The 15992-nt window shown below is 35.5% G+C and overlaps 1 protein-coding gene across 1 annotated transcript in view; it reads left to right on the top strand.

Moving 5' to 3' along the window:
- LOC116291868 (uncharacterized) overlaps positions 1 to 15992 on the top strand; it is a 30309-nt gene that overhangs the window by 11059 nt on the left and 3258 nt on the right. The window contains exons 15-36 of the mRNA XM_089039381.1: positions 3790 to 4063; positions 4145 to 4203; positions 4317 to 4391; positions 4485 to 4578; positions 7866 to 8126; positions 8776 to 8998; positions 9326 to 9380; positions 9614 to 9703; positions 10205 to 10304; positions 10884 to 10928; positions 11151 to 11357; positions 11930 to 12098; positions 12312 to 12483; positions 12763 to 12804; positions 13197 to 13556; positions 13848 to 13942; positions 14362 to 14537; positions 14680 to 14767; positions 14855 to 14911; positions 15279 to 15388; positions 15522 to 15571; positions 15672 to 15752. Of these exons, the coding sequence (XP_088895507.1) occupies positions 3790 to 4063; positions 4145 to 4203; positions 4317 to 4391; positions 4485 to 4578; positions 7866 to 8126; positions 8776 to 8998; positions 9326 to 9380; positions 9614 to 9703; positions 10205 to 10304; positions 10884 to 10928; positions 11151 to 11357; positions 11930 to 12098; positions 12312 to 12483; positions 12763 to 12804; positions 13197 to 13556; positions 13848 to 13942; positions 14362 to 14537; positions 14680 to 14767; positions 14855 to 14911; positions 15279 to 15388; positions 15522 to 15571; positions 15672 to 15752 (2883 nt within the window). The remainder of the gene's footprint in view (positions 1 to 3789; positions 4064 to 4144; positions 4204 to 4316; positions 4392 to 4484; positions 4579 to 7865; positions 8127 to 8775; positions 8999 to 9325; positions 9381 to 9613; positions 9704 to 10204; positions 10305 to 10883; positions 10929 to 11150; positions 11358 to 11929; positions 12099 to 12311; positions 12484 to 12762; positions 12805 to 13196; positions 13557 to 13847; positions 13943 to 14361; positions 14538 to 14679; positions 14768 to 14854; positions 14912 to 15278; positions 15389 to 15521; positions 15572 to 15671; positions 15753 to 15992) is intronic.

The following is a 15992-nucleotide window of genomic DNA, read 5'->3' on the forward strand; positions in this document are numbered from 1 at the left end:
TGAGTAGAACTGAAAACTACAGGTGCACCTATAAGTGAATATTACAGAGTTTACCTACAGGTATTCATATCTGAGCAGATTTTCTTTTTTCCCTGTGCATGATGTTCATTCAGTGACCAAGCTAATTTCCTGCCGAGGTGGGTTTCAGCACATAGCAAAATACAGTTTCGCTTATGCGCGTAACTCCAGCTCGGCTAGGAACTATATCATGCGCACTGAATGGAACTGTAAAAGGGAGGTATTGGCTAATGTCAAGCTCATGCAACTGTATTATTAAACCTATCCTTCCCGCACCTCATGGAAAGTTGAGCACATAGCTCAGCACTAAACAATCCCCTAAAATCAGCTGAACTGTCTTTCTTTTTCATTCAGGTGCCTCCAAAGAGCTGTGAACAATGACCCTAGTTTGTTATTTGAAAAGCGCGGTCCAGTACATATGAAAGGCCGAACAGAACCAATGATAACATTCTTCACTCCCAAGAGATCCAAAGTTTCTCGAATCATATATTAATCGCCTTAATGGAAAGAATTCGCCCAATGGTGTGGCAACTCTAATGGCATATCCCCGGCCCCAGAGCCAATGCCACAACGCCCCAAGGTGTTTCTGCCATGTGCCCTTTTTCAAACCTTCAAACTCCAAAGCGCTCCAAAATCGTCACTCAAGTATAACTAGTTTCTCAAGAAATATTTATGGTCACAGAATCATATCCATTGTCTAATTTTAATTTAGTTTGTAATATTTGCCTGCTTGCCTTCATGGCACTCGTAGCCGTTTATGCCAAGCCGGATAATCACACGGGCAGCTCAAGAATAACTTATTTTCCAGTATAGCTAACTATGCTTCTAGGCACGCCTGCCAAAATCCATGGAACCAAAGTACCCATTAATAACTTGTCTGCAAGCTTACTAGCCTGCGTAACGGCTTGCAGTATGCGGTTTGCATGCTGAGGGCATATAGTGGAGTTGCTACACTGGTTACAATTCTCTCGATCTACTGATATGTCAATACATTATTTGTTACTATTCGTTGACAAATTAATTAGATTTAATGATACCTGCCATAATTGAGCTTGAACTTATAATGTCCATGCATAAAGCATCGTCATAGGTAGGGAAATATTTTTATATAACTAAAGCGGGGCTTGTCCGCGTCTGATTATACATTTTTATAGAAATTGAGAAGAGAGCGACGGCTTAAGGTACGGACGCACAGTGCAACGTTACGCCGACATTACATTGCAAGCAACCGATGTTTCGAGCCATGTCACGCGCAACGCAATTTGTTGCACGCAATGCTGCTGAAGTAGAAAACGATCCTACTTTAGCAACATTGCCTACAACATTGCGCGCAATGTTCCAGCGTGTGTCTGTGCCTTAAGCACATGTATGCTAGCCCTTTATCAAAAAAATATATACATATATATTTATCACGGAAGCGGAGGGCTCGGTATTATGACTATTATGATGAAAAAGTCTAATGCATTTAGCGTCTTAGTGCTTAAAGAATATACAACAAAATTTCGCATCTAAGGGTGTAAGAAGGAACAATTACGTTACAGCAGACAAAAAGGTCTGTCTTTAGATTCCCTACTTATCCTTGTGTCATCTATCAATTTATTAGAGATGATATTATTGACAACATCTTAGACCGAGTATCAGGCTCGTTGAGGGAGGAGTAGGAAAGGGAAAAGGAGAGGCCAGCTTTCTCTCCCCAGGCCACCGCCCCTGGAAGGCCTGATACTCGGGCTAAGAACATCAACCTGCATAAAAATTGGCCATACCAAAGTCATAGTCACATACTTACCGTGAGTTTTTCGAGCGGGAATATACCGAAATCTGCGCTGCCTTGTAGTCCGTTTCCATGAAACTGTACAAGGGCAAGCGAGCATATCATTGTTATCTTCAAAAGGGTAAAAAGTAGGAGTGCGTGCGAATTTTAATAAAATATTAGTCCTCTTGAAAGAATATGTGGTGTTCAGTTGGTGTCGGTAGTTCTGGTGTTTTTGACATGTACCTGCAAATAGGGAAGTAAATAAAATATTACGATTAGGTACGTAATGCCGATAGGTGCCGGATACTGACCAATCGAATATTTCTGGGAAATGCGAGTATGCTATCCAATATGCACAACTTCTGTTTGTTTTGAAATCAAGAGAAAATAAACTACTCCATTTTCTCTTGTCGAAATTTAGTAGGCGGGGCAGCGGGTGTACTTCAGGTAAATCAGTTGTACAAAATTAGAATTTTTCCTGCAAGAAGTTTAAAAGACGTCTGACGTCACATTTAGAGCCGTGCATGTCGTCGTATTGCCTGACTTCAAGTCGAGAGAGGCTGGGACCCAGCTATTATTTTTCCGGACGGAAGTCCCATGCATTGCATGATTTCAGGCCGAGGGAAAATAACTGAGGAATAATGAATGATGGTTGACAATGGAGCTGTACCAGCAGTGTTATTTGAGAAAAAAATAGTGCACAAAAGAAATACGTATTATAATGTGATCCCGAACCCAGAACGAATTCTGATCTATATCTAATCATTTTTCTTATATTACCCCTATAATCTTCTTTATCTCCTCATTACTTAACCTCTTTCTTCTTTATTGTGAATGACAATCATTTCCTTTAGCGTGCATGCATGAGACTGGCAAATCTAGCCGGGTCTCGGCCTCTCTCGAATTGAAATCAGGCAATGAGTGAAAAATTCGGTGCTCGCGTAGGCCGTATGTGATTGGTCTAGCGTACCAGTACGCGCATCGTCGTGACTTGCCGGTTCGCGCCGTGTTCGTGCCGTGTTTAATTGGGTACTTAATTGGATAAAGAGTATATTCTCGCAATCGGATTGGTCTGGCGTATGCCTTGCCATGTAGTCTAACGACCGCGTTCATGCCGCAAGCTTTTCACGGTTGTAGCTGGAAAACTGCTCTATGTAAGTGCATGTGCTTGCATTCTATGTTGCCTTCTATGGTGTTTTCTGGGGAACAAAGTTGACTTTTGGCAGTGACTGTGATTACTCAGTACACCCGACCTCACCTCTTTCCCCTCTCTGTTATATAGAGGGGAAAGAATTTTTTTTTTTTTTAAATCGCTAAAAGGGATCGAAATCACTACTAAACAACTAGGATGACGTAAAAAATACTTCATGTGAGTAAATATTAGCTTTTATTTATTTTTTTTTTTTTAATTTTTTTTCGTTACTCAAAGCTTCTATGGGCTTCCTGTGTTAAAATATGAAGTGGGAGAAAGATCTGAGAAATGCTTTCTTCGACAAAATAATTGATTCTATATATACATTTTAGTCTTCCAGTGCACAAAGTGTGAACACTCCCGGAATCGATTGAAAAGATTTACGGTAGGTGGTTTTAAGAAATTATAAACAAAAGAAACAAAAATGAAAATATATCACCTGTTCTTCTGAAGTATGTGCGTAAATTTTAAATAACATGCTGGATGGCTCGTGTTTAAACAGCTTCGGAGAATGCTTCGGAAACACATTGTTCTAAGGGGCTTCTGATTGGCTTCCGAAGTTTTGCCGATAATGAACTTGCGCATGTCAAGTAGCCGAGTTTGCCACTGAAGAGACCTCTCTTTCTAATATAAAACCACATGGCGAAGTAGTGAGCAAAAGCTGTGTTTTCTTACGTAAAACTCGATTAACAGTCAGTCGAAGGCTGCAAGAAACCTTCCTAGACACAAACTGAAAGGCCATCGACGATAACTGTTTGGGTTTTCAGGCTTGTTAGTCGGCAGAAGGTTCCTTGTGGAAGGGTTAGTTTGACTGAACACGACGTAGTCACACGTTTCGAGTATTATGACTGAGGTTGAAAGCGTTTCTAAACCCAACACTGACTTTACCAAGGAAGAATCTTCTGTCAGTGAGCCCCAGGATGTTGTACTAAACAGTACAAACAAGGAGAACCACCAAGAGACCGAAAAGGATGGTCAAGAAACTGGGGAGGACAGGACCCTCACCAAGGAGAAACCTCAAAAGGGCAAAAACATCGCCCTCGCACCTCCCCCTCCAACTAATCCATGGACTAGACATTTGAAGCAAGCAGAAGAGAAAGGTAAGATCTGTTTACAGTCTTAGATATTGAATAATCAAATTCCCTGCTCTTGACCGAATGTTCATTTGTACATGATCACAGCTGAGCCAGAGAAACCAGTAGTAACCAAGGCCAGTACTACCACGAAACGCAAGGCTAAGGTACGTCTTTAGGGACGCACTTGTGAGGTGAATTTCGTTGCTCTGTAAAGCTCGTAAAGTTAATGAATTGGAACGAATGTGCTTTTGAAACATCTTGTTTTTTTTACGTATAGGGAAGTGAATTTAATGACATAACGAACTGGCCTACCCCAGGAGAGCTTGCCACGTCTGGTCCAAAAGAACCAAAAGTAAGATCCCAACAGCCACCTTCAAATGTTGTGTGTTTTGTCGATACGTTGAAACTAACTATTCCTTTATTCTACTGAATTTCTCTAAAACAGCCTCCTGTTATAAAGAAAGAAAACATCGAAAATGAACAAAAACCAGATGAAGAGGTCGTCGTTAAAAGTGATAAGGGAACGCCGAAAAAGAAAGGTAGTTAAGTGAACGAAAGTTGTGAGCGACCGCCATATTCTAGTTACTGGTAACTCTTGATGATTTTCGTATATATTCTTCCACATATAGTTACATAGTAGTAACAGCCATTAATGTGTCCTTATTTATGTGTTCGTGGTTTTCAAGAATTTAATTATTCTAAAAAAGTAAATTTTTAGTTGCCACAGTTTTTAAGACGAGAACTTTGTATGATACTTAGTCCTCTCGGAAAGTCTGACGTGTTAAACAGAGTTTGGCCATTTGACTGATTGAATCTCGACAAAAACTGAATTGCTAAACAGTCTTAATATTGCTTCACGTTTTAAAGTTATCTGGAGATCTATATAGATACATGTGGTATATCTACGTTGTAATGACTTTGAATATAAAATCAATGATGCATGTTTAAATTATTGATTCATAGAAGTGAAAAAATCGAGGTTGCTCAGTGTTCAACCTGTCGTGGGATGAAATATGGTGATAGTTCAGCTACCATGATGTTTACCCAGATGTATAGTATCCCAAGTAGCTCAAAGTCTAACTGATTTTTGAACCTCATTTTTTAAAACTCTTGGTGTTTTGGTGAAAAATGGAAGGAAAAAACTATCATATTATGATGAGGGTCCTACTCTCAAATGCATATATTCATGTCATCCCAAGAGACAACTTTGATATTTCTAATACATAATAATTATTGTCTCTTGCTGTGATCTTTACTGCAATCGATGAAGTGATTTTTTTTCAGTGCAAGAGTAGTGCTAAAAATATAACTAACAAAGAAATAAAGAAAAGACATACAAAAGCAATTTAAAGAAATTTGAATAATATAAAATAAAGAAAACTGCAGGTGCATAATATATTTGATGTTTTCCTTTTTGGTCTTTTTTGACTATTAATTGTCTATCAAAGATCTAATTTCATAGCAATAGACATCTATATTTGATATACATTATAATATTTTTCAAGTGAATCTTTATTTTACAAAATTAACTGAGCTACAGAATTAAAAAAATTATCCATTCCCAAAGTATTTTAGGAAAAAGATTCAAATTCAGAGCATTAATTTCCATATATTTTGTGATATATTTTAATAATTTTTATTTTTTTTTAGATTTTTTAGTATATTCGTCAATGAAAATGGCAAAATAACTCTCACCAAAAAATGAATATTTAATTCACCTTTTCGGCACTAGCTTGGACTGTGTTACGGTCACCAAAAAGTTTAGATATCGTACTCGGATTTTCATACAAATTCACTGAGTTTAAAGATAAAATTTAGAAAGATTTCTTGTCAGTCTTATATTACAGATATTATTACAGAAGCAAATAATTGTATAATAAATAAGTACAAAGTATTAACATCAAGTAATACAAATAGATGTTATTTAATTTTCCTTGATGTGTTTTAAATGATGCTTTTAAAATGAATTCCTTTGTTTCAAATCTATAACTTTGTTAAGCTATTTTTATTGGAATTTGTTATAGTGTTAAAAAAAGAGCAAGATGGATCCCAGATAAATGAGTCTATTTAAAGATTGTCTAAATGTAATTGACTAGAACTCTGAAGAATCACATTTGTTCTTATAATGTCAACAAGATCGGTGCATTTGTGGAATCTTAAGCTTTTAATTGTTTGGGAAAACAGCTTGTGTGAAGATTTTTTACATTTTCTCCATGACAGAAATTGTTGTTCAAAATTGCTGCAGGTGAAAGAACATTTTTTGCTTTATTTTGGCAGTTTTGTTGTGCAGTTGGACCTGAAGTACATCACAACCTAACAGCTCTATATTTAACTTGAGTTATAGCTGTAGTACTTTTTTTATGACTGTTATCTGCTGTCTGTGATTATGTCTAAATATATAATATACTAATAATAGAATAAAAACTACACTTTATGACTATTTATTGCTATTTAATATTTGTTGACAACTGATATTTATTGACAACAGAATAAATTTATATCCATTGGCAAATGATATTATCGACAATAGATTGAATTTATCCATGCGTTTAAATATAGAAAATTTAAAATCAAAAAGAATAAACAGAAAAGTAAAAGTAAAAAGAATAAACAGAAAATTTGCTAAGTAATGTTTAATAAACGAGCAGGAGTGTTTTATCGGGTATAAAACACGAGGCGCAGCCGAGTGGTTTTAGACCCGATAAAACATGATCTGCGAGATTATTGAACGGCTTAGAAAACTTATGATGTTTGTTCTCATTGTGTACCGATTTTTTACGAAATGAACCAAGTTTGATAGAGAAAATCCAAGTTAAAGTTTATGCAAATGAAGACGAATCTTTATCCGATTTAAAATCACCTTCATGGTCATGATTTCTATTGTGTTTTCTTCATGAATTATTAATGAGTTTTCTAATGATGATATATATAGTTTACAATACTTGTAGGATATACAATTGGCTATCAGGAAAATACTATATATAAAAAATATCTTTGCTTATTATAAATTTTTGAAATATAATTTTGATTTGATTTAAAATCATCGTTAAACCTAGTCAACGAGGATCGTTGAGAACTGCTAAGATCCATACAATGGACATGCATGTGGGCCCTGCATAACAATAGGCCGCCCCACATTAGTATATTGGACCGCTAGCCTTAAGAGCGCATCAGATATCAAGCTGGCAAAAAAACGAAGATCATAATATTCTCCAATAATAAACTCAGAAATAGGCCCTACATATTAATTTTCATTGAGCAATAATTGACAGATAAGTTCAAGATAGTATGTTAAAATAAGTATAAATAATTTTATAAAAAGTGGTTGCTTTATCTTTGAGGACATTAATCTGCAAACATTTAAAGAAAAAAATTACATTGCATTATCCATGTATATTCTCATTTATGATCTCACAAATATTAGTGTACAGATACTCCAACCTGGACCACTTTGATAAATTAGGACCATTAACCAATCATATTGCAACATTTGGTTCAATATTTTTAACCAGTTAATCAGATAGCGCATCACTATAATAAGAGCATGAGAACATGATAATCCAATTGGATACCACTGTTATCAGTTCAATTTCTGTCTAGTTTGCTGTTATCAGATTGGTCAGTTATATTCAAGTGGTTCCGGTTAGTGTGTCCACATAGTAACATGTCTATCTATTCACAGATTTCTGATAAAGAATTAATACTTAGGGGAGTGACATGATCAGAAATGGGAAAAGAGTAATTAAGTCTGTTAAGGAATGATCCCAGAAGTTTGATAATTGAAAATTCTTGTGTTTTTAATTTTTTAATTTTAAATGTTCATAAGGTAATTCAGGGCCTCGTCCAAAATGGGTACCGCTCAGTCTAGATGGGTCAGAATACAGTGGTGAAGGCCAGTCAACAAATGGCACTGGTGGAAAGAAATCTCCAGATGATGGACCTCCTAACAAAGGCTACAAGTCCCCAAACAACAGGTTTGGCTCCACAACATCCTCAACAGAGAGCAGGTCAAGCACTCGTGGAGGGAGAGGTGGAAGAGGAGGTACCAGAGGAAGAGGTAGAGGCGGAAGACAAAGATCTCCAAGAGGTAAGTCTTTTGTTTCACTGATTGGTCATAAGAATTATAAACTTGAAGCTCTTTAAGCTGCTAAGAGGTGTTTGGGTTTTCCCTCTATTATATTCTCTTCACCATATTTAAACCATTATTTTATCAAAACATAATAATGTCCTTTTTTCACAAGGGTAGCACTCACTTAATAGCCAGTGGCCAACAAATATGTGGCCCTCATTCCCTGATCAAATTGGAATTTAGGAGTTGATTTTTGCGGAGGGAGGAAAACCGGAGAACCCGGAAAACCCTCGAAGCACAGGAGAGAACCAACAAACAACTCTACTCGTATACAACACCAAACCTGGCGGGACTCAAACTCAGGTCGCATTGATGAGAGGCGAGCGCTCCCGTTGCTATGCCAGCAGTGTTTCCCTACCTCAGTGATAAAAATAATGCTTGGTCAGTAACCAGTCATAATGACTGGCCATTTGATGTTTCTGGCTGAACATTATTAATGAAAATGTCTGGTAAGGCAAACATTTGACTGGTCAAGTTCCAATTCTGAGCAGACTTTGGATAACCGGTTGTTATTTTTACTACTGCACCTACAAGTAATGTTGAACTGTGAATGTTTCCTGAGAGTTTGATAAAAGTTTGAAAAGGCATCTGTCAATTTTTTTTCTAGACCATCAACGACCATTCCAGTACAATCAGGGTTACCAGTACGGTAGCGGCAGTTACCAGTTTTTCGATGGCACAACATACTTTCAGAGCCAGCAGAATCAGAACAGTGGGCAAACACCATATGGAATGACCTATTATTACAATACACAAGACACCCAGTCACAAACTTATGCCCCCTCTGCTGTCGATGAAATCACATTGCTGGAATTCATCAGAAAACAAATGTAAGCAATATTATTGTATCTTAGTATTTTTGCTTCAATCTATGTTTGTCTTAAAGTTTCTTATTACACAGGCATGTATTAAATCATAGAAAGAATTGCTTCATCTATTTTTCTTTCATTTGCATCTAGCTTGCTTGCTGTCCAATAATTTATTTTTAAATTAATTTTAGCTTTGATTTACTGTGTTTTACTGTGTATCCGATTTTTTAACATCAGACAAGTTTTTTTTCTAATAAAGAAAGCCTTTTTTCTGCTTAATAAAATGCAATAAAAGTTTAAATACAAATATGTGAATTAGTGTAATTGATTATGTCTTTGTTTCTCTAGTGAATACTACTTTAGTGAAGAGAATCTACGCAAAGATTTCTTCTTGAGAAAACAGGTAAAATTTGACTCTGAAGCTAATAAATTAGTAGATTAGTCAGAACTGTAGTAGCTATCAGATTGTCTAAACCCATTGATCTTTTCTGCAGTTATATTTATGTTGGAAATTAGTAATGATGAGTTTCTCTCTATCAGTTTGGTAAACAGAAATAGTAACATTAGTTCTCATAAGTATTTATCTCATCATTAATTATGGAAAGGTTTAACATTGTCTTATTTTTTATGATTTAGATGGATGATGATGGCTTCATCCCAATTGCTTTGATTGCTAGCTTCTACAGAGTGCAGGCACTTACACAGGATCCTAATCAGATTCAAGAGGTAGGTATATGTTATTGAGGTATTGAGGTAGTCAAAACTTCAAATTTTATCAATACCATGAACAACCTCTGAGCTCATCAAAGTCAAGACAAGTCTAACTACAAGATTGAACCCTGAAACAGCCTCAGGGCACAAATTAAAGTCATGGCACAGCTAATTCACAAATAAAATTTGAATTTAGCTTGTTAGATTTTGAGGAGGGAGGAAAACCAGAGAACACTGAGAAAGACCCTCAAATCAAGGGAGAGAACTAACAATCTCTTCTTGCATGTGATGGTGAATCAAACCAATAATTGAACCTGAGATCTCAGGTTGGAGAGAAGTGCACTTCATGCAACTACGATACACCACTCTTAAATCCTAGGTTTTCTTCTCTTCACAGATAAAAGCTTACAATCCATGTTTGTGCTTACAAGTATATTTATCTTTTCTTACAAATAACACTTTCAAAAAAAAAAAAAAACAATTATTGATTCTCATTGATATTTCATTTTTATAAAGGCAATGAAAGATAGTGAAGTAGTAGAAACAGTAGAAGGTAAAATGAGGAAAAAGGAAAATCCATCAGTCTGGCCTCTCCCACCAAATTCACCTCTAACAGGTAATTACTTGGAACCTATTGTTATGCATTTGACAGCTAGACATTAGACCTGCAATCCAAAAGACTTTTTTAGCTTCTTATGCAAACTCCCCATTTCAGATGGCATGACATTTCCTTGAGAATTTTAACATTGAAAGAATCAAGAATGTCATCACATGGTCAAAAATGTGACAATAAACAATAAAGCTAAAAAAAGTCTATTCAGCCGCATTTCAATAGTCCTTTACTAGTAAAGGTGTAAAGTCTTAACACAAATGAACAAGTCTAACATAGTAAAACACTCAAAGGGTGCAACCCAAATATAGTGTTAAATTGTGGTAAATTTATTGCATTCTGATCTATAATCAATGATATTTAATGCTAAATTGTGCAATTAAGTATTGCTTACTCTTAATGTTTGTACTCTAATGTACTTGAAAACCTATAGCAAATTATCTTACTGTCAAAACTCAAGTTGGCAGCTGGTTTTGTTTTGATTTATTTTTCACTTCTATAGGGATATTATTATTCTAACTTCGATTGGACAATGTTATCCAAAACCGAAACAGTAGCTTAATTGCATGTTGTACTTTGTTTCAGTGAAAAATGCATCTACATATATTGTGCAACCAAGCTATACAACAGGTTAGTTGGCTTTAAGTGTACATCTGTATTCAAGACATTGTTGACTTTAGTCCAAACTAGTACATAAAATGTAAACCAGAAATTTAGTATGGAGGGGGAGGGGGAGGGGGAGAAATTTATGATGATAGTAAACTGACATGTAATACTAAGAAAAATAAGACATCAGTCTGCCTGATAAACCTTTTTGCCTTCTAAATAACATTGTTAATTTTTCAAATGCAGAATTTTACGACCAGACTATGAATTTTCAAAACATTCCCAATCAAGAGGTAGTTGATGTCTCGATGGAGTTTGAAAACGATTTTGAAGAGACCTCCATACCACAGGCCGAAGAAACTGTCACCAAGGAAGAAGGTGTAGCAGAACAGAAAGTAGAACAAGCCCAAGAAACACCACAAGTTGTTTCTAGTGAACCAGAACCTAAAAAACGTGAGTGACAAGGAACTGGACTGGCTGTGTTTCTTTTTCACCTAGCAAAAGGGAGGTTAAAATGTCTGGCTTATAAAAAAAAAGATTTTTCCAAAAACAGCATTCATCTAGTTTGATGAGGGTCATGAGGAGTTGCACATGGAAAATTAATAATAATAATAAATAGTAATAAATGGATTAGAGTGAGGGCTTTTAAACCGTGAAATAAAAATTACTAGTCAACATGTAATAGTCAAATAGACACAAAAGAAACAATGGAATTAAGGTCTACTAATGTGTATTAGTCTAATATCTAATTTAATGACTTCATTCTAGGAGCTTCCTACAAACTAGTGAAAAAGTCAAAACTAAATTGAATTATGTAATACCCTTATATAATAATGTAGAATACCCTTTTTAAGCCTTTTGATCTTATTTTTAACCCCCACTCACCTCCTTATTCCCTGGTTCATTTACAACCATTCCTTAGTAGTAAAAACCTTTTATAAAACTAAACAAAAAAATCCTAAATTTTCATTCTTTTTGGAGAAACACGCTAATGGCTTCAAATTTTCTCTTGTTCCTTATATTAGCTGTAATAAAATCAAAAGAAGATGAATGGAAAGAAGTGAAAAGAAAAAAGCCATCAACACCTAAACAGACTTCAGAATTTGACAGCAACGATCAAGAAGAGCTGGACTTCAAGTTTGACGAGGAGCTGGAAACCCAGGGACTTAAGCCTTCTTTGTCATCAACTTACTGGTGAGATTTTGTACACAAATATGAAATATAGAATTTAAAAAAGAACAATTTATTTGCATTATAGTGAGAAAAGAGTACACCATATTGAGATTGTCTCCTGAGATCAAATTTAATAGGGATATTGATTTTTGCAGAGCATGAGCTTCCAGGATTATTATTACTAATTTTTGATTTGAACATCATAAAATAACATCAAACCTGATGCTATTGTAGGGATGATGACTCTGATGATGATCTTGATGACCAAGATATTCATAAGATCATGATACTTACCCAAACTCCACCGCCCAAAAAGCATGATAGAACAGGAGACTTTGTACCACGTTCAAAGCTAACACATGAGCTGTCTGCTGTTATCAACGATGGGCTCTTCTACTATGAACAGGTATAACCATATCAAATTCTTAATGCAGGATAAAAGTAAAATCCAATCTGCTGAGGAATTAATGAAGTTCTTCAAATTGTAGCTGAGAGAGACAATATTTCTTCAAAAAATTTCACAAGTCAAGCATACTAGTGTTATTTAGGATATCTGATATCAATTGGCTAGCTATCACTTTGTACCATGGGGTGCATCATCCAGTTCCAACTCTAAAATTAGGTGCCCAAAATTTTCAAATTCTGTTTTGGTATTATATTAATTTTATTTTTGTTATATTCCTAGGATCTGTGGGATGATGGTGATTTTTGTTATCTTAATAGAAAGGTAAGAAAGTTTAATACCATATGCAAGTGTTACAAGGAATACAGGAATAGCTCCAGGGCACGAAATTAACCCTTGCAAACTCACAAAATGTGGGTGAAATTTTGTATTTAGCGAGTGACAAGAAATTTAACTAGCTAAGTTTTGCGAGTATGACCACAGTCCAGAAATTGAAGGACTGAAAAGTTTAGAACCTGCATCAAGTAAAACTTGTTATTCACAGCGTCCGATCGCTAGTGACTTTGAAATTTTTGCTAATGAGAACAAAACTTACTAGCAAGGTTTTGCTAGTGGGTTTAAAACATATCTGTTACATTTTATAGCAGCTTTATTTCATGAGGGTGATACTCCTTTTAAATTGAAATGCTCAAATTTTGCTAAAATGAAATTTCTAGATTGAACTTACTTCTTCCTGGAAAAGAGTAGATATCATTAGTCAAGACCAGTTCAACTCGAAAAAAGATGCCCTGGAAGCAGCAAGACCAAGGTCTCTAACTGAAATAGACAAAGCTGGCAAAACCTCTAACATCCATACTGTCCCACATGTATCGCTATCACCAAATGCTGAAGTGTTCAGGCCACGCTCTAATACTCTGCCAACGGAGCCATTATCAAGATCTCTACCAACATCAGTACCTGAATCACCATCTCATCTTCAACATACTAGACGGCAAGGTTCTCGCACACCTAAGCGCAAGGATGCAAAAGCAGCTCCAAGATTTTTCCCTGCATTTAGCAAAGAAAAATTAAACCAGGTAACTACTATAAGTGGTACTGAGCACACAGTATATACATCACGTTGTAGTTGCATAATCTTATTATGGTGATCAGTGGATTCAGTGATTGACATGGTCAATATTGTCATTAATACAAAGGAATGTTTCAACTTTTTGTATAAAGAATGTTTCAACTTCTCATTATCTTGTTTCTAGTTAACTACTAAATTAGTATCTTATCTTTGTAGATTATATTATCTTTCATTCAGAAGTAATGAAGTAGTGATTAAAATAAATGTATGGTAAATTTTTGTGAATGATTTCTCATAGGGGCCACATAAGAGAAAGACAAAGTATAGCCCAAATCCTCCTGTTGAGTCTCATGTTGGTTGGGTTATGGGAACAAAAGACTATCCACCAAGAAGGTGAGTGTGCATCAAATTAACTTATCATTTATGGAATTAATTTTGATGTGTCACCTTTTCACAATACTTACCATAGTTGTGGCAGTCTGTGATTTTACTTGTAGTTGGCATATTGTTGGGGTGACTTTCACAAAAGATTTGGTATTGTCATGTTTTTTCATGTCAACCAATATGTAGGTCATGGCTTTTATTCCTTTGTTCTCATTTCTCAAAGGGATGCATGCCACCAATTCTTTAGTATGTTGAGAAGTGCATAATAGTGTTGGAAACTAGCTAATCAACTTGCAAACTCACAAACATAAGCCCAAACTAGCCTGTGAAAATGAAACGAACCTTCAACATTGACATATTGGAAAATCAAAAGTTATTGCTTGCAGTTAATTCTAGATGGTCTTCTTTTGTTTTTCTCCAATTTGCAGTACTAGCGTGTCTGAATCCTCAGATGTTCCTCCAGGAAGCACATCTGCATTAGTTGGTAGTTTTGGATCAACTCCTCAGTCTATACCACACTTTGAGCATCCATCTCATAGATTACTCAAAGATAGTGGCTTCCAACAACAAATTTATTCCAAATTTCATCAAAAGTGCTTAAAAGGTAAATCCTCTAACAATATACTGTACATTCATTCAGGAGTAAACCTGCGTTTCAGTTGCTTATCTTAGGATGATAATACTGTAATTCAGTTCAGATCACTTTCATTCATATATGTCTATATATAATATATCTATTTTCTTAGAAAGAAAAAAACTTGGCATAGGACAATCGCAAGAGCTCAATACACTGTTCCGCTTCTGGTCATTTTTCCTTAGAAACAATTTCAACAAGTAAGTCTATTATAAGGTTCTTCTGTGATGTCATGAACAAGGTGGAGTAGTATTTTTATAATGTGTTATTTTTGTTATCTATCATAGAAAAATGTATGAGGAATTCAAACAACTGGCACTAGAAGATGCTGCAGCTGGATACCGGTAAGTGCTTCTCATAAAAATAAATGATAAATACTGTAGATCTTTATATTTTACGCCATGATATGGGAAGTCGTTGCTGAGTCTCCCTAGCCAGAGGCTAACATTTAATTAAAATGACACTCTCCACACTCACTTCCACTACATTTAATGTTTGAAGTACAAAACTTTCAACTTGTATGTTGATTTTTGAGGAAGGAGGAAAACGAGAGAACCTGGAGAAAAACCATCGTAGCAAGGAAGAGAACAACACACCAAATAAACTTTATTAACATGTATCTTTGCTACCCTAAGCTTTTCAGTTTCTTTGACTAAGACCAGCTTAAATCAAACATACCTAATCAACTCTTTTTGTCATTTCTTTCCCCAGGTATGGTTTAGAGTGTCTGTTTAGATTCTACAGCTATGGACTTGAGAAAAAATTCCGACCGGAGGTTTTTAAGGATTTCCAAACTGAGACTATGCGAGACCATGATCAAGGTTAGAAACGATTTGTTTTTGGTACTTATATTTGTTTTGTTGTTGATTGTTGTTGTTGCTCCAGTTTTTGAGTACTAATTCTCCCTCATATCTCATTAATCTAATTGTGGTTTAATTCTCTTCAATTTCTTAGGGAATCTCTATGGTCTTGAAAAGTTCTGGGCATTTTTGAAATATTACAAGGTATATAAAACCAGTTGAAAAGACCATTCATAAAGTCGATTTGTGATTGTAATATAAGTTCTGGAACATACCCCTTACTTTCTAAATGTTTCTCTCGCAGGGCAATCAAAAGTTCGATATCAATCCGGATTTACAGAAAAGATTGGACAAGTACAAGACGATAGAAGACTTCAGAAATGATGTAAGTATACTTAACTGCTCTAAAGCTGGGTTCTTACTGGTGACTCAAGCATAAGCATTTATAACGACATATACGAGTGCACATAGTCTTTCGGAGTTATTTAACCTCCTTTATATCATGGTAGAATGAAATAATATACTTATGCTTGCATCACTAGTGTGAACCAGGCTTTACATTATAGATTGGTTCAGGCATTCAAGTCTTGATATAATGAATGTAGGGCCCAGTTGAAATTTCGAA

This window comes from Actinia tenebrosa, unplaced genomic scaffold (assembly GCF_029948245.1).
Source record: "Actinia tenebrosa isolate PJP-AT-01 unplaced genomic scaffold, QUT_ActTen_1.0 PGA_scaffold6__47_contigs__length_16458017, whole genome shotgun sequence".
NCBI classification, from domain to species: Eukaryota; Metazoa; Cnidaria; class Anthozoa; order Actiniaria; family Actiniidae; genus Actinia; species Actinia tenebrosa.